The sequence below is a fragment of the Triplophysa dalaica genome, chromosome 20 (assembly GCF_015846415.1).
Source record: "Triplophysa dalaica isolate WHDGS20190420 chromosome 20, ASM1584641v1, whole genome shotgun sequence".
In the NCBI taxonomy this organism is placed as follows: domain Eukaryota; kingdom Metazoa; phylum Chordata; class Actinopteri; order Cypriniformes; family Nemacheilidae; genus Triplophysa; species Triplophysa dalaica.
This window is the reverse complement of record NC_079561.1, coordinates 5268965-5287043: the sequence shown is the minus strand read 5'-3', so window position 1 is coordinate 5287043 and position 18079 is coordinate 5268965. Positions and strand designations below refer to the sequence as shown.

General features: G+C 37.0%; 2 protein-coding genes across 3 annotated transcripts; both read left to right on the top strand.

Moving 5' to 3' along the window:
• The first annotated feature begins 760 nt into the window (after nucleotides 1–760).
• On the top strand, nucleotides 761–4992 carry casp9 (caspase 9, apoptosis-related cysteine peptidase). Its single transcript, XM_056733330.1, has 10 exons — nucleotides 761–1005; nucleotides 1442–1640; nucleotides 1783–1887; nucleotides 2003–2055; nucleotides 2630–2806; nucleotides 2955–3044; nucleotides 3250–3397; nucleotides 3843–4031; nucleotides 4153–4262; nucleotides 4478–4992. Exons 1-10 carry the CDS (start codon nucleotides 874–876, stop codon nucleotides 4577–4579), a joined length of 1305 nt encoding a protein of 434 aa, XP_056589308.1. The 5' UTR covers nucleotides 761–873; the 3' UTR covers nucleotides 4580–4992.
• Nucleotides 4993–5098: 106 nt separating this feature from the next.
• arhgap4a (Rho GTPase activating protein 4a) lies at nucleotides 5099–18079 on the top strand. 2 transcript variants are annotated; one of them, XM_056733324.1, is made up of 24 exons: nucleotides 5099–5704; nucleotides 7118–7210; nucleotides 7477–7648; nucleotides 9321–9483; nucleotides 10007–10069; nucleotides 10147–10275; nucleotides 10568–10696; nucleotides 10781–11002; nucleotides 11730–11831; nucleotides 11940–12125; nucleotides 12218–12302; nucleotides 12395–12422; nucleotides 12740–12836; nucleotides 12926–12986; nucleotides 13077–13154; nucleotides 13246–13374; nucleotides 14486–14591; nucleotides 14685–14909; nucleotides 14991–15055; nucleotides 15157–15325; nucleotides 15721–15819; nucleotides 16074–16163; nucleotides 16280–16346; nucleotides 17753–18079. In XM_056733324.1, the coding sequence occupies exons 2-24, from the start codon at nucleotides 7144–7146 to the stop codon at nucleotides 17810–17812; spliced, it is 2592 nt and encodes an 863-aa protein (XP_056589302.1). In that variant the 5' UTR covers nucleotides 5099–5704; nucleotides 7118–7143; the 3' UTR covers nucleotides 17813–18079. The 2 variants fall into 2 exon arrangements, with proteins under 2 accessions (XP_056589302.1, XP_056589301.1); XM_056733323.1 differs by having other exon boundaries at nucleotides 16029–16163.

Genomic DNA, 18079 nt, shown 5'->3' with positions numbered 1-18079 from the left:
GGTGTTATAACCTGTATGTACTTTTATGGATTTATTCACATCCTCATTTGGTTTGTAATGCTATAACCAGTTATTGTTGTATATCTTTAATCAGGTTAATTATTTATCAAAATAACTAAATGATCATTTCTGTTGCAATTGTAAGTTTGCTTAATTAGAAAATATTTTTTGTCAACACATGCAGTGCCTCTTATCAGTTGCAGGCGTGATCAATAACCAAAGTTCCCCACATTCAGCTTAGAAATATCAGATCATTTTCGAATTTTTTCAAGGGCTTTAAAGAAATACATTTTATAAAGTCATAAAAGTTTCCCAGTATTCAAGCATTTCATTGAAACTGACAAAATTGCGTAAAACAAGATTATAATAACCGCAGCTTCCAGCAGATGGCACTACTGACGTGTAAAACGATTATTTAGAGCCTTTTATACACATATTACTATTTACTCTTTTGTTTTGAATCATCTGTGAGTTAAACAACTGCGCGTTAACATTTCCTCTTCTGGATCAACACACAGTATCAAAATGGTTCAGTTTCATCAGTTTTCAATGCAATCTTTCTTCGTAAACAACGGGTCTGGGCATGAACGGTGACCTCATCGCTCACGTGATGTCAATAAGGAAGAAGGCTTTCTCCCTGCGCAGACCTTTCGGCTATGACAATGAAATACCGCGAGAACATTTCAAGAAGCGACGCTTTCAACTCTCACATCGCTCTCGCGTTATTGTGATGTCAGATGACGATCGGTCTGCGCAGCGAGGCATGAAGTCGAACGCCAAGAGGTTCGTGTCGATGACAGAAGCTACTTTCAGATTTGTATCGTGAATTTCTGTTGTTTGCTGTTTCTACTGACGGAATAGTTTAATGTGGGAATGGACCAAAGGCACAGAGAGATTCTTCGGCGGCACAGGAGAAGTCTAGTCACGACGTTAGATACGGCAGATATCTGCGATGGGCTTCTGTCAAAGGGGGTATTCACCCAAGACATGATCGATGAAATACAGGTAAGGATGACTGCGTTGTTTCTCATGAGGAAAGAGGAACAAGATTTTGAGGTTGACTGTTATGAAGTAAACGGACTGTGCCTGTGTTAGATGGATGTTACACAAAACAAAACAAAAACACAATCCCTTTCTCTCAACAAGTAGTGGTCTAGCTTTTGTTAAGACGAGTAACTTTGTATCGGCACCTAATGTACTATGACGTAACTCTTTGTAAGTCGCATTGGATAAAAGCGTCTGCTAAATGACTAAATGTAAATTTAAAATTGAATGCTAGTAATAAGAGCGCATTCAAGAGACCCAAACCCTTACTTACAAGAGTACTCTTATAACTTAAAAACTACGTAAACTACTGTGTGTTTTGGCGTTTAAAGATCAATGATTTAGTTTCCTCCTGAAAGGTCAGAAAATGAACCATATGAGACATATCCTTTAACAGAACAAGGAAACCAGACGTGATCGAGCCAGGGCACTGTTGATAGATTTGGAGACTAGAGGAAGTAGGGCTTTCCGATCTTTCTTGGAGTGTCTGCGTGAGACTGGCTATGATGACCCCGCAGGGCTCCTGGAAAATGGAGATGGTGCTCATCCGCCTTGTGCCATACCTGCACAGCCATCATTGATTCCTCTGGCTGTCCGTAAGTGTGCTTTTAAATAAAAAACACAGAATATAGCCACAGGAAGCACAAATGTTGTTGACAGTTATATGAAACCAAAACATAGTACTCCTTATTTACCCATACTTTTACATTCATGATCTGATTGTATCATTCTTCACAGAGAGGCCGAAATACACTGAAGATCCAGACAGACCTGTTTTTATGCCTCCAACGGTAGTACCACTGAGACCAGGAACCCTGCCTGTGCCCAAGCCTGTTAGTCCTCGTAAGATACCATCATGTTTTTGATTTTTTTTTAATTGTGCTTGAAAAGAAAGATGAAATGTAGTGTTGGTTAAGTAAGCATGGGCAATCTCAAAATGTTTGTTTTCTTTCCACAGCTTATGAAGAGGAGAACCTGAAACCCACCAGAATTAGACGTGATAGTATACAGGTGGGTCATTCCATGTAACCTCGACTAGAGATCCCCGGCTTAAATTGTTAATTTTTTTATATTTTTACACAAGCAAGAGCAACATCAGTAGTGATGAAGCGTCGTTATTTAATTTTTACACGGAGATTTGTATATCTATTTTTAAAATCTGTGGACTTAAGCACTATATGATGCAGCTTTGTGCCAGTAGTGACCGTTCAAAAATGAGGAAAAGCACTTTGTGTGGTATTTTTCCCTTTTTACCAAATTTGCATGCCTGTAACTAAATAAATGTTAGACACACCATACCATAATGCCCTTTTAGATTCTTCTGCTTGACAATTTTTTTTTCGAGAACTTCATTTTAAAGGCCCGATATGGTTCAGTCTTAGAGATGTGGGGATCTAAATGTGGCTTCATGAATAAACTTACATTTTTGTGATGGAAGTGAAAACTCCAATACTGTACTGTATGTTGGCAAAAAATTGACCATGTTCTAGTGGACCGACATGTGAGTAGGTAGCTGTTTATGATTTCCTATGCTTCAGTAGGCACAGAGTTTTTAGCATTGTTAATCCCGTCCATCCTGTTTTAGATTTACAAGATGGACGCCAATCCATGTGGCATCTGTTTGATTATCAACAATGTTGAGTTCGAACCGGCCTCTTGTCTGAAAAACCGGAACGGGTCCAACATTGATTGTGACAAGATGGAGAGAAGATTTAAAGCTCTCAACTTTAAGGTTGTTGTGAAAAGGAACTTGAAATGCAAAGTAAGCCAACTATTTCCTCTTTAAGTACTCTTACTGTAAACACAAATGCATGATAAATTACTTTGACATCAATGTTGCATTGTAATTAATTTAATAAATACAGAAAGAAAAAGAAAAATAGAAATAAACATTTGTCTCTTGTCTACAGTATATCAGACATGAGATGTCAACATTAGCGAAGGAGGATCATTCCCTATACGACTGCTGTGTCGTGATCATTCTTTCTCACGGCACTGAAGTAAATCTAGCACTATATATTTTATAAAAGGATGTATTTGATTGTTTTGCTTTATATTCATTTAGACTGCTAAGAACATGCTTGTGTTTTGAAACAAGTCCAATTGTATTTGCTTCCTCTTTTTGTTTTGTGGTCTCATGCTATTATATTGACGAAAATCTCACGCTTTGCTCTTATGCTCTTCATACTTTTCTTGAATGTTTAGGCAAACCACAATCGTTTTCCTGGAGCAATACATGGTGTGGATGCAGGAGTCGTCCCAGTTCAGATAATCACAAACTACCTCAATGGCCAGAACTGTCCCTCTCTACAGGGCAAGCCCAAACTTTTCTTCATCCAGGCCTGTGGAGGAGGTAGCCATTTTTAATACTTTAATACACTTTAATACTCTTGAGTTAAAGGAATAATTTGTAGAAAACTGAACTTTCTATCAATGCACTTTTCATTCATTTCCCTTTAAATGTGTATGGCCAAAATCTAAAAAGCACAAATAAACTCTATAAAAGTAGTCTATCTAGTTCAGGTGCTATAGTCCAGTCATCAAGCCTAAATATGATAGCTTCCTGTAAGGCACATACCGAAATTTGGTTCCTCAGTAAGTTCAATTTTCTGGAAAATCTTCCCCTTTTGCTGTTGCTATCAAATTTAATTAATTCTTTTAAACATGGCATCGGAACGGATATTGTTCCATATTTGACGTCCATTGACATCAGACATAGCTTATTAAACATCTCTGACTATTTCGCATTGTTTTATCTCGTATGCAAAATCTGAGATACTCTTTCTTTACACTTCCAGATGAAAAGGACACTGGTTTTGAAGTGTCTCCAGATGAGGTGCAGCCCTCAATGGGTGGGGCAGATGACCAGATGGATGCTATGCCCATGTCCTCCAGCAGTGATTCTCTCAGCACATCTGATGAACCCGATGCTCGGGCCACTTTGCCCACCCCCAGTGACATGCTGGTGTCCTACTCAACCACTCCAGGTTTGTTTTGTCCAAAACATATCAGCTGGATGAATTTTAATATGCACAGTTTAAACATTTTTGAGGGCAACTGGTATTTTCAGGACAATAGTACAATAGCTACATGTTAATGCATTTGCAGGCTACGTCTCATGGAGGGACACAGAGGCCGGGTCCTGGTATGTAGAGAATCTTGATCGTGTGCTTGAGCAGAACGCAGACACTGATGATCTGGTGACCATCCTAATGATGGTGAGCCTTCCTATAATGCATCAAAAGCTTTGAGACTCTAACAACATGTTCGCGCCATATGACCACTTTAAAGACATAACAAATAACAATAACAAAATCTTTGAATTGTTGTCTCGTAATTATGGCAATTCAGGTGAATCGATGAATTAAGTGTTTCAGTGCAAATACATTTTGTTTGCAATAAAATAAAAGAATGTAAAAATTGTTTTGTACAGGTAAATGATGCCGTCTCCCAAATATCTGCCAAAGGCTTGTATAAACAAATGCCTGGATCTTTCAACTTCCTCAGAAAGCATCTCTACTTTCAGAAGCCATGATCACTTGAAGATCTGAACTGTGTCTTTATGATGTCACCAAAACACTGCCATAATTTTTCTACAAAAATGTGCGAAAACTAAATCATGTCAATATTAAATTTTGCCGGGGTGTTTGTCTTTGCAATCAGAAGTTCTTACATGTATACCGGACAGTGCAAATAGACAGATCATAACTTGGTAATCTTATTGCTAATATTATAAATGGTTGTGTAGTGTAAAGAAACATTCTGCAGTGTACACTAGTAGGTGTATGTTTCCAACACTCTGCAAGAAAGTACAATTGATTTTTAAACCACGTGTGGTTAATCTGTGCCATTGGAAACAGTAGTTAACAAGAAAATTCCACATTGCATTTTGTAGGCCTACTGTTTTTATAACTGTTTTATTTCATTAAAACTAGTCACTATGTGATATACATTTGGTTTTTATCTTTATCATAACAGAACAATGTTATTTCTTTAAGTTGCAATTGGTAATTTTAATTAGTTTTATTCAATAGGGTCATTTTTTTGTTTGTTTCTCAAACATAGCACTCATTTTTGTATGACTGTACGAGCGTACATAATTATTTCCTGATTCATTTTTTCCTTTTAAATGCAGTCTCGGAGTTACTTTGAGCTACTCTGTTGAAGCAACTGCCACTCAAGTCATACAAGACATTTTAAATATAATGTTTATTTTACTGGCCACAAAGTGATCACAGCCTTTGTTGGTCTGTGTGCAGATCTTTTGTAGAAGCAGCACTTGCATTGTGACAGATTGCAATAACTGCTTAGAGTCGATGTCCATTCCTTCATATATCTAAACTGGCAGCGATGAATATAACACATTTTCATTGAAGTGCTACCCCAGATGAAGCTGTTGGAAATTTGTGATGCACAGTGAAGAACAGTCATAGTGTGTGTGCATGTGAAGTGAGAAGACCGGGGGAGGAGGGGCCTTTAAGGTGAAGTTGAACTCAGCATTCAGTTCTATCAGCACACACTTGGCAAGTGAAAGGAGAAGCATCTTCTGTGTGTTGCTGTGGGGACAGAAAGCTTTGGTTTTGGCTTAAACGATTATAAGAAAGACAAGTTTTAAGAGGATATATCAAGGTCGCTGTGAACATCAGGACAGATAAGTGAGGTAAGTCCTAATGGTTAAACTTGCACATTTTTTTATTTATTTTAGTGCCCTTTCATATTCAACAAAATGTAATATATTTTAAGTACTTGGCAAATACGCATTTATATGATTAGAAAAATAAACAAATACTTTAGATATGTGTATACATGTCTTTTCATAAATGAACTTAATGCAATATAAACATATTTTGACAGAAGAATGATGAGACACCTAAGCAACAGAGTTTAAATTTAGTCCAAGAAAATGCATCTGCTGAGTAAAATGCCCATAAAACTTCATTTAATATTGTTCTGGATATAAATATATTTATACTGATCAGCAGCTGGTAAATTCTACTTTCAGTCAAGCGAAATGGGGAAGTTGTGAGTGTAAAGAGTGAAAAGAGGACTGTGAGTCAAAAGGGGAGTGTCCTGTTAAATGTCTCATGGTGAGAATGTATTGCTGGATTCTGATTTGCTCTTTACTCCTCTAGCACAGGAAGTTTGCTATCTTCCTTTTTCTGAAATCCCTGAGCAGAAACGTGTTCACTGAAACTTTAAATGGTAAACTGTAAAAGATGTTTTGACATTAGCCTTGTGACCGCTGACACAGTGGACTGGAAATATTACATTGCACAGACAGAATGAATGCAATGTAGAAAGTGAAGATGTAATGTTATTATTCATTTTAAATTAATTTTTATCAGAATCAATTATTTTTATTGTGATATATTTCGGAAATATTTTTTCTTTACTGTTTAATGTATAAAATATTTTTGTCTCAGTATGTCTGGTGTTATATTGTAATGAATTACAGTCAGTGTTGGGTGTAACTAGTTACTAAGTAATTAGTTACTGTAATTTAATTACTTTTCCCTTGAAAAAGTAGAGTAAGGGATTACTCATATTTAAATACAGTTACTTTTGATGTAATTAAACTAATACTTTATGAAATATATGCGTGTTCAATAGGGTAATTGACATCAAAATTCAAAGTCTTACTTTAAAATCTGCGCTTTAATGTATAATTCTCACATTTGTAATACTTTGGTCAGTTAATAATATTATTTGAATGAATTAAATAAGCCGTTTCATGTCTATCCTTGAATCACTTAACTAATCAAGGTTGATGTAGGATATAGAAAGTAATCAGTAATGAGTAACTTAATACTTTTTGGACAGAGTAATTTGGACAGTAATCTAATTACACTATTGAATATGTAATGAGTAACTAGTAATTAATTACTTTTCAGAGTAACTTACCCAACACTGATTACAGTACAGTTACAGTTATTTCTGGATGGACTTTGTACTTGAACTTTGAACTCTTAAATTCATATTTCTCAGTTCTACGGGTTAGAATTGTCTTGAATCATAGAAGTTGAAGCTTTTAAAGTACATATTATCATTAATTTTTAATGGCATCTGTTTGAAGGAGAATTTCTTCTAGTTGGAGTTATAATGTCATCCCATGTCAAACTGTGGAGGGACAGAGTGGGGACAGCAGACTATGACACACAGATCAAAGGTAACTACATCCTTACTAAAAGAAAACATTTCACAAGGAGAAAAAAAAGTGGAACCTAAATTAAACTCCAAGCGGGGAGATGAAATCAGCTGATATGTGTCTGTGGCAGTTAAGTTTCTACTACTGTTTTGCAACATCAGCACTTCTTTTATCAGCAGTCTGAAAGCCAGAATTAACACATAATCTTTCTTTATCTCCGAATGAGGCATTTATTTATAATTATTTGGGGTTAAATCGCTCGTAATCGCTCTCTTTCTTCACATTAGAGGTGCGATTGCAGCTAGCCGAGCAACTGAGGATACTTGACAGTCAGGTGGAGCAGAAGAGTCAGATGTTTCTAGACCTGACAGATTATCTGCGCAGACGAGGAGAGATCGAGGGGGAGTATGCACGCTCACTTGACAAACTGTCTGAGAGATTCTCCTCCAGAACAAGAAAGTGAGGAAGACCAATCTTGATATTTATATTGTCTTGGTTTAACGCTTGTGTTCATGTTTTTGTTACTCAGTCACTGTTCACAGGTCTAGTGGACCCACAACATTATTTGTTCTCTAAATCAATACAACCCTAAAAATTAGGGGTCAGTGAAAGATGTTGACTTTATTCCTGTAGCTTTCCTGTAGCTCAGTGGTAAGGGCATTGCGTTAACAACGCAAGTTTGTGGGTTTGATCCCCAGGATACCTATAAAATGTAAAGGATAAAGCAATGTAAGTCTGCCGAATGCCTAATTGTAAATGCAATTCCATTTACAAATAACATGATACAGTATATGGTTAATATTTAACGGGGTCATATATGACTTGGCTAAAATGACTATTATCGTTTGTTGTAGATTGAATGCAATGTGTATACAAGATATCACGTTAAAAAACGCTGTATTTTCCACATACCGTGCATGTTTGTATATCCTCTTTGCCCGCCTCTCTGAAACGTGCGGATTTTCTACCAAGCTCATAGCTCTGAAATGCGATGTGTGCTATGTTTGGCCAGTTAACCAGTGCGTAGTGATTGGTCGAATACTGCAATCGTGTGACGGAAATGTGACGCCATCATACCATAATTGGAATATCAGGTTCCAAAGCGATTGTACCGACAGGTACGCACATCTTACTGTACTTGCCTGTACATTTGGGCAGTCTTAGGATGCCCAAATCATAAGACTCAACTTAACTTTTAGACAGACCCTCGCAAACTTCCCTAAGCAGTTCCCCTTGGGGAATCCCTGCCGCCACTTTTAAGTGCGCCCCACTTCGTGGAAGTGTATATAGACAGACCCTTGTTCCCTCGATTCACCCTTAGTCAACTCATACCACGAACTGACGTGGATTTGTGGGGGTGGGATTACACGAGACGTTTCAGGCAGGTCTGTCTGAGCATTCGCTTTTAGATAGAATGCATCTTTTTTTGCAACACTTTAATTTTCGTAAGTTTACGTTTCTAATACATGCATGGGCAACTTATAACACACCAAAGACACAGATAAAAACGTATTCGCGACATATGACTCCTTTAAATCTTTCAAATTAAATAAAAGGTTCTAAAAAGTAAAATCTATGGGAAAAACATGAATGAGAGGTTAAAAACACATATTTTGGCACCATTTGTTTTAGTAAACTTTAATTACATATCCACAAACCTGAAAATCACACAAGGGTTAAAACTATAGTTTATTTACTCACCATCACGTCTTTTTAAACATGAATGACTGTCTTTAAAAGCAAAGAAATATATATCCTAAAGAATGTTGGTAAACAAACAACGTTGAGGCCCCATAGACTTCCATTGTACTACATTTCTCCAAAAAATCGTATTTTGTGTTCCACCGAAGAAAGAGTCATATACAGGTTTGCATCACATGAGGCTAAATTAATAATGACAACATTGTTCTGTTTAAAGTATGAATTTTGTATATACAGTAGGTATGTACTTTGGACACTTGCTTCATAGCTACATTAATGCGTATGAATATAATTTACAAAACCATTTGACATTTATTGAAGAAACAAGGCTGGCAATTCACAATGTTATAAACATACACAATGATGTATCTATTCCTTCCAAGGAACTTATAAGCTGTTAACTCTATTTGTTGTCCTCTGGCCCTCTCAGGAAGGAGCCGAGCCATCCGTCTGTGGTTAACTGCTGGCAGGTGTTACTGACACAAACACGTCAGGAAAGCAAAGAGCACAGCATGCTGAGTGACAACTACGGCAACACTCTTCCTCAGCAGCTTTCACACTGCATTGAGCATGCCCAACGCCTGGCCAAACGAGTACACACACCCATTCTCTCTATCTCTCTTTCTCTATGTTCCTCTTTTGTATTTACTAGGACTTTTATTTCATTGTTTATATTCTAATTTTAAAATTATATTTCCCTTAATATACACCTAAACCTTTTTTTTCTTTTCTTGAAAAAACATTTGTTTTAATTGCCAAAAGAATGTTTTTTAACTCATTTAACATTCAAGGACAATTTGTTGTCCTCACAATGTAATGGTTACAAACCATGGTTCAAATGGTTCAAACCAGTTCACCCACCCCCCTCCACATTCGCAGACAACTTTTTCACACAGTAATGTAACAATTAATGGTGCACACTTGCCCACATTCACCTGTCTTGCGGCTTTCTTTGCACTGATGTTTGTTTCCAGACAGCTCGTAGACATAAATATTTATAAACACAATTGGTAAACCCACCTGCTACACACTAAAGTTCACCAGAGCACATGTTCATCAAAATAGCTCAGAAATCGCTCAATCTTTTTTCAAAATAAAAAACTTTCATGTTCCCAGAGCAAAGAGATTTGCACTCAGCTTCATGATGGACTTTTGAAGGTTACCGCTGAACTTCAGACGGTACGTTCCCCTGCTGCAACCCCCAACTGTTTGCTAGTATTTTGAGTTAAATGAGTCGTACGTTTGTTGAAAATCAGGCCTTGAAGACGTATTACCAGTACTACACCGAATTCCTGTCAGCAGAAGGCAAACTGAAGGAAGCCACCAGGCTGGAGGAGAAACAGAAACAAAGTGCTTCTAAAAAGATGGGAAGACTAATAGAGAAGGTATCTCTTCCTTTTAAATACCAAAAATGCCATTTAACTTTATATTAAATGATTATATTACATTTAATTCTTGTGATCACAAAAACATAGTTTTTTCTTTTGTCATGCACATTGGCAGCATTTTCCTCCAGTGCATTGTAAAGTGCAGCAAGGTTGCTCTGCACATGACTGTCACTTCCTAGATTATCACTTCTGATTATTGTGGTTACCTTTTGTGTTTGTACGAGCAACTGTATGTTTCAGTTGTTACAGCAACTTCTGAGGTAACCTTTATTCTATATTGTGTGCACAGAGGCAATGTAAAGTCGAAGAAATTCAGCTGAAGTGCACAAAAGCACGCAACGACTACCTCCTGAACCTGTCTGCAGCTAACGCGTGCATGAACAAATACTACCTTCATGATCTCCCCACACTTATAGATGTGAGTCCCTATGCCCCCAAAGAGATGGAATATACAATGGGTTTTCCAAACTAACTTGACCTCTCTCCTTGCATGCTCACTCAGTGCTGTGATCTGGGTTACCATCAGTCCATATCAAAGGTGTTACAGTTCTACCTTAACAGTCGACAAGGGTTGCAGCAGAACGTGAGCTTGGGTTTGCTGCAGCTGAACACAACTGTCTCAGAACTTGACCAGAACCAGGACAGAAACACACTCATGCAGGCCAACACCTCCGCCTTTTGCCTGGCCCTCCGCTTTCAGTATCAGCCTTATGATGGAGACCAGGTTATACTTTTCAGCATTGAATTCTAATATATTTCTCAAAAGTGATTTCTTGTTATTATTAGGGCTGTCAAACAATAAATCGCGGCGATTAATCACATCCAGAATAAAAGTTTGTTTACATCATTTATGTCTGTACACTGTGTGCTTATTAATTTTGTATTAAAACATGTACATAAACACAAAAAATTACACACACATGTACATACAGTATATTTAGGGAATATTTAGATGTATTTATTTATATTTACCAATAACTGAAATGAAGTTATACATTTTTATATTTTTCCCAAATATATGCATGTATGTGTATGTTTTTATTAATACAAAATTAACATGCACAATACATAGACAAATATTATGGAAACACAAACTTTTATTCTCGATGCGATTAATCGTGATTAATCATTTGGCAGCCCTTATTCTTAAATCTTCCATTGAGAAGATTTAAAATAGATTAAAATCCCTTATTTAGTAGTGTATTTATTTATGTATTATGCGTTTAGGTTTATACATACAATTTATGTATTTTCTATTTAGTTTAATGCCATAAAACTGAGATACTTCTTTAATGCTGAGACGTGTCTCTTCGAAGACATTTTCCATATATATATTTTTTATTCCCTTATTGATGGAAAGTCAGTAAAATGAACAGAAAATTACTAGTGGATTGTTTTTGCTGTAAAAGAATCTTTACTCTTAAGATTATTGAACGTCTGTTGTGTTTCAGGTTTGTGAGGTGTCCGCCACAAGGGAGGTGATGAGTGAGTTGGTTACTCGCTTTCAGCAGCTACAGACCAGACTATCTTCTGTGACTACGGAGGTTGAAGAGGTACACACAGATGCGCAAATACTATCAAAAAATTGAATACATTTATGATATTTGATTGGCTTCTAATAAATCTTTTTTATTGAAACATGTAAACAAAATCCACTACAGTCCGGCAAACTACTCCAGTCAGCTCAATCGTCCATGCTCTGTGGAATTGTTGAGGAGACCTTCGGACCCTCCCCTGACCCCCCCAACAGCCCATCACATGAGGGGAGCAGTGACATCTCGGCTTATAAAATCAATCAAAATAAATGTAGAGTCAGCCTTCCGGACACCGAGAGCTTATACTTTGTGGTAATCATGAAAACAATGTTACTATTATGACCATCATAATACTCATAATACGTTTTTTTATGTTTTTGGTCATTTTTTTCTTTATATTGCAGAAAGTCAAGGAGCACCTATGTAACAGCACTTTAATATCTAAGTTGGAGGCCAAACATGACTTGCTTAAAGTTGCCATTCAGAGAGGTGAAATAAATACCTGATAAGTTAATATAATGCTGAGGCTGTTTGATGTGAAAAAGTCAATCATTTGCCCGTCTTGTTTTTTTTCTAATCAGCTGAAAGTCTTGATGTAAATCAGTCCAGGTAAGTAAACAAAGGTGATAGTTTACTATAATTTTGTTTATATGGCCCACACATATTTGGTGCATTGTAACAGATTATAAAACGGTCAGTTCTGGTCCTTGATTCTGATTGGCCGAGCCGAGTTCTAGTTATAAAATACACCGATTTATAACAGCTGACCTCATTACATAGCCTTAATATCACTTAACTTACTTTGTTTTATGAAACCTTGCTACGCATGTGTAATAACCGTTTTGTGAAATAACTTTTAACCCATATGGGTGAAAACCTGTTTAATAAAGCAAGATTGTATTTTTACATTTCAATGATTTTTTTAGAACCTGTTCCAGAAGATCTGTGCGACATAGAAGGAGTCAACTCTGTGCCGAGATCGGACAAAAGCTCTTCAATGGGGATCTGCTATCATACATCCAGGTAAAGTCTCTGATTCAAGATTATTGATTCACTGATTCACTGATTAAAAAAGTTCAAGGCATCTGACTCACTCGCTTCCTCCCTATCAGGCATCAGGACAGCCTATTCCTGCGGTAGTGGAGAGTTGCATTCGATTTATTAACATCAATGGTAGGTCAAACACTAAACCGAGTCATCCGTGTATTTTTTATGCGTCGTTCGCTGACTTTCTAACCCAGTCGCTCTTTCTTCTACGGTAAGGTTTGCATCATGAGGGGTTATTTAGAGTTCCCGGCTCTCAGATGGTGGTGAATCAGCTGAAGGAGGCATTTGAGAAAGGTTTGTCCATGTACTCTGTGACAGTGACCATATTCTCCTCCCTCACTTTTAGCATTAGTAACAGTCTGTGAATTGTTTGATTCATCTCTAGGAGAAGATTCCCTCGCTGACGAGAGGTGTGATATAGACTCTGTGGCCGGCGTGCTGAAACTTTATTTTAGAGGACTAGAGAAACCCCTCTTTCCTGAGGACAGTTACGAGCAGCTGATGGAATGTGGCCGTAAGATGATTTTACTAGATCAATGTGTGTGTGTGTATTTCACACTTGGTCGAACGCATTTCCTGCATTGATATTTTTTCTGATGAAACAGGAAGCTAGGGTGGTACATGTCGAAGGGCCTTTAGTGAGTCAGTAGGTTTTTACATCACAATCTGGCCAAATCATGATTTGCTTAATGCTATTGCAAGTTGGTATTAGAAAAGCGGTTGTATTGGACCAAGGTTTTTCAATCCATCTCGTTACTAGAATCCATATTTTGGCCTATTTTAAATGCATGTATCATAAAAGTGAATTTTAGCAACTTTTTGGGCTGTTCTTACATACAGAAGTGGCCAAAAGTGATTTCCGGCGGGGCATCTTTGTGCAATATTTGCTTTTTTAGAGCACCCTCGGTTCTTATAAACCATTGAAATACGTGATGTGGCAAAAATAGACAAAACATATATTAGAAATATGGGTTTTAATCGAATATACAAAAAAGACCACCCTTATCTCACAAGTATACTATGATCTTGAGATGAATTCACTCACAGGAATTCGAGTTGGCTTATTCGTATGAATTTGTATGTTGTGAATCATACAAAAATAAAATTACTAGAAAAAGCAATACTGGACCCCCACCACTAAGCCCGCCCCTTACGTTACTGCCGTGAAAGCAAATCATACTAAAACGATTCAATGAGATCGCACAAATTCACATGAATTAGCCACAATAAGCCACATCATAAAATAGTTATGCTTTTGCCGTGAGATTGTGTTAAAAATATGATAAAGAAAATAGAGTTGACTTCAATTTTATTGATTCTTTATATTTGTTGATCATCTCTTTGTAGTAATAATTTGCAACCATTTTTCTGAACTATATCTTTGTAAACTTTGAATGTGTTTAGGGTAACTTCTTCTCATATCTAAGCTTCATGCATACCTCGTGTACAACTATGCAGAATGAATACCAAGTTTTTTATACATTTGAATAAAACACAAAGACATCAAGAGTCCAAAGTCGGACATCTCTTTTGGTCGAGCCTGTATATGGCCCTACATCTCAAAGAATTGGACTTAAAACTAATTTTCGATTTTAATGGCGGCTTCGACATCTTCTCCTATTCAGAAATAGATGACGAAACAAAGAAAGCTTCACAGCTGAAGTGCATCATCTCCACATATCCGTCTCCGCTCATCATAGTCATGAGATATCTCTTTTCGTTTCTTCACCAGTGAGTATAACATCACCACTTTCTGACTTTTAAGAAATCCCTACATGTTAATGTATGTGCCTGCTTGGTATATGTGTGTGTGTTTGTGTACAGTGTTACCCAGTACAGCGATGAGAACATGATGCAGCCCTATAACCTGGCGGTTTGCTTTGGCCCCAGTCTCGTAAGGGGGCCGGACAGCGGAGACGCAGCTGAACTTCAGCGTATCAACGCCCTGGTCAAAAGCATCATCGCCCAGCCTGAGAGCATCTTCCCCAGCCAAAATGAATTAGCAGGGCCAGTGTATGAAAAGTGCATGACAATGGAAGAAGACGACTGGTAAGAATTATTCATTCACGTAAAGTTCACACTTACACATGTGAACACTGGGTAGGAATTTTGCATGTTTTTTGTCCTTAGTGAGACGGTAGCAGAGGAAGGAGATGGAGAACCAGACACATCTCAAATTAAAGAGACAAAAGATGGTGAGTTTGATTTGCTCACTTTTGAGCATTTAGATTAAATTAATTTAAATAATTCATTATGGTCCGTTTTAACGTGTCGTCCCTGTTTGTGTGATGTACAGAGCTGCTGGGAGTGGCCTTGTTTGAATACAAAGGCCGTTCCATGTCCGAGCTGTCTTTTAAACAAGGGGAACGAGTCATTCTGCACACCAAAGCCTCTCCTGATTGGTGGAGAGGTGAAGTGAATGGGACAAAGGGTCTAATTCCAAATAAATATATTAGTGTGCCAAGGTAGGTTTTGAACTATTGACTCCTTGGAGGATAAGGAGTTTTGGTCACACTGTCCTTGAAGCATGTATGTAAAATGCATTATAAAGAGTTATTTAAGGGTAAAATGCGTCATAATGTGTGTTATGCATTATACTGTATGTAGTTGAATTATAACCTATTTAAAATGTGTAGTGTAACAATGAATTGCTAAGTGTTATAATGTATTAACTGTAATAAAAATTATTTATAATAGATTACAATGCATTAAAAGGTGTATTACAATGCTTTAAAACAAATTGTATAATGCATTATAAATACATGCTTCAAAGAAAGTATTACCGAAATATTAAATTAATTTTTTTTTATATAAATGAAAACAGAATTCAGAGTCCTAACATTCCTTAATGTGTCATCAGCGTGGATGGAGCACAAGATCAAAAACAGAAAGATTCGGTGAAATCAAGCTGTGATAGACAGCAGAAGGAAGAACAGCAGAGAGTAGAGCAAAGCACACGGTAAGAACCTCACAGTCATGAGCTTTCGAACCACATGATGGTTAGTATTATATGATGTTTACCATGTGAAAAACCGCAGGAAGTGAAGACAAGTATGACCTATACTGTGAACCACGCCTAAATGAAAAACTCAATTCTTACGTCACCATTACGATGAATGAGTAGCTAGATTCACTCGTCATATAGTTTTGTATCTATTCATGTTCTAGGCTCAAGGTTTCTAATATCAAATCTGGTTTTGGTGCCCCTGCCAGCAATATCACTTCTGCAAAGGTTTTGTTACAAATTCCGCCAGGACAATACAGGCAAGGAAGTTCTCCAGGAGCTCTACGAAAAACTGTAAAGTGTGTACTTTAGAGTTTGTTCTGCTTTTCATGAAAGTACTCTAAATGAAATCAGTTTTTTTAAATCAATGCTTTTTCTAAAGTAACAAATGTTTGTTTATGTGTCATTCTGACAGCCCTGAATTGAGGCGTTCCACAGTTGAGGGTGGTGCTGGAGAGGCGAACTCAATAGAAGTCGATAAGGTTTGGAAGTTCCTCATTTACATTTACAACCAGTGGTTAATATTAATATTTTCACTGCAAAATACTGTAGGAGCGGATTCTTTACAAATGTGACCCTGGACAACAAAACCAGTCTTAAGTAGCACTGTAACATTTTTAGTAATCGCCAAAAACACATTATAGAGGTAAAAATGACAGATTTTTCTTTTACCAAAAATCATTAATCATGTTCCATGAAGATATGTAATAAATTCCCAACCGTAAATGTATAAAAACTTTCTTTTTGAGTTGTTGGCCTGCTACAGTGCCTCAGATTAACAACTTCAAATGCGATTTTCTCAATATTTTGCCTTTTTTGCACCCTCAGATTCCAGCTTTGTAAATAGTGTCCTATCCTTACAAACCATATATCAATAGGAAGCTTATTTCTTCAGCTTTCAGATGATGTAATAATCTCAATTTCTTAAAACGTCCAGGGTCACAAATAGGCCATGCAGGAACTACCAGTTCAAACCAGCTACTTAGATCTTAAACCATTTAAGACCACCCAACCAGTTTAGGCCGGTTTTAATCGTTTTGTAGAAGGGATGTGAACTTTCCCCTAGATATAGATATTGGCTACACTGATATTGTCAGACTTAAAGGAACAGTTCACCTAAAAATATAAATTCTGTCTTCATTTATTTACCCTCGAATTGATCCAAATCTGTATACATTTCTTTGTTCTGATAAACACAAAAGAAGATGATTGCAAGCAAAAAAGTTCTTAGCCACCATTGACTACCATAGTAGGAAAGATGACAATGGTAGTCGAAAGTGCCCCAGAACTGTTTGCTTTCCTACATTCCTTAAAATATCTTCTTTTGAACAGAATAATAAACATTTCTAAAGCTATTTTTCCTACTATGGTAGTCAATGGTGACCAAGAACTGTTCGGTTACAAGCATTCCTTCAAACTTCTTTTTCTGTGTTCATCAAAACAAACATATCTACAGATTTGGGACAACTTGATGGGGAGTAAATGATTTTTGGGTAAACAGTTCCTTGAAAACCATCTTTGAATTTTCAACCCAGGGTTCGAATTGAGGGGGGGGCTGGGTCGGTCCCGGACCCCTAATAAGTCTTAAGGGACTTCTCATAAGGTCTAAAATGATTAATTTGGGCATCCACTGGCTTTTTATTAAAACTAGACTACTTAAAACCCACCCCAAATTTATTTTCGTTCTGCAAACATAAGCTTCAACTTTTACAAGAACGCTACCCTTCTGCTTTCGCTCAAAGGAATTACATTTCACACTGTTTCAATCTAATTATTTGATTTTATCCGGTGTTCATTTAAAATCCTGGTTATAACCCTGATTAGTTTTTGTTTACCTTATTATTTGATATTGCTCAAGCAATCATATTTCGACCTTCATATATTGCAGGATGTGTCCCAGATGATGCACACAGTATTCAAAGAGCTCATTTCCCGACAATCTTCTTAGGACTGGAACCAATGTGCATCACCTCTTCCCTATCACTAGTGGTCTGGGATAAAGAGGGTTATTTGCTGACACAATGAACTGAAAAGAAAAAAGAACAAATAGAAAGCATCTACAAGAAGCATGGGCTTCCTGAGAATCGTATTCTTTTTTTGTGGAATTTGATCTGCTTGTTTGTTTGTTATGTAAATATTTTACATTTTTAGCCATATAAAAAGTAGATTGTAATGTTGTCTATTAAACACATGAGGGCAGTCTCCTCACAAGTGA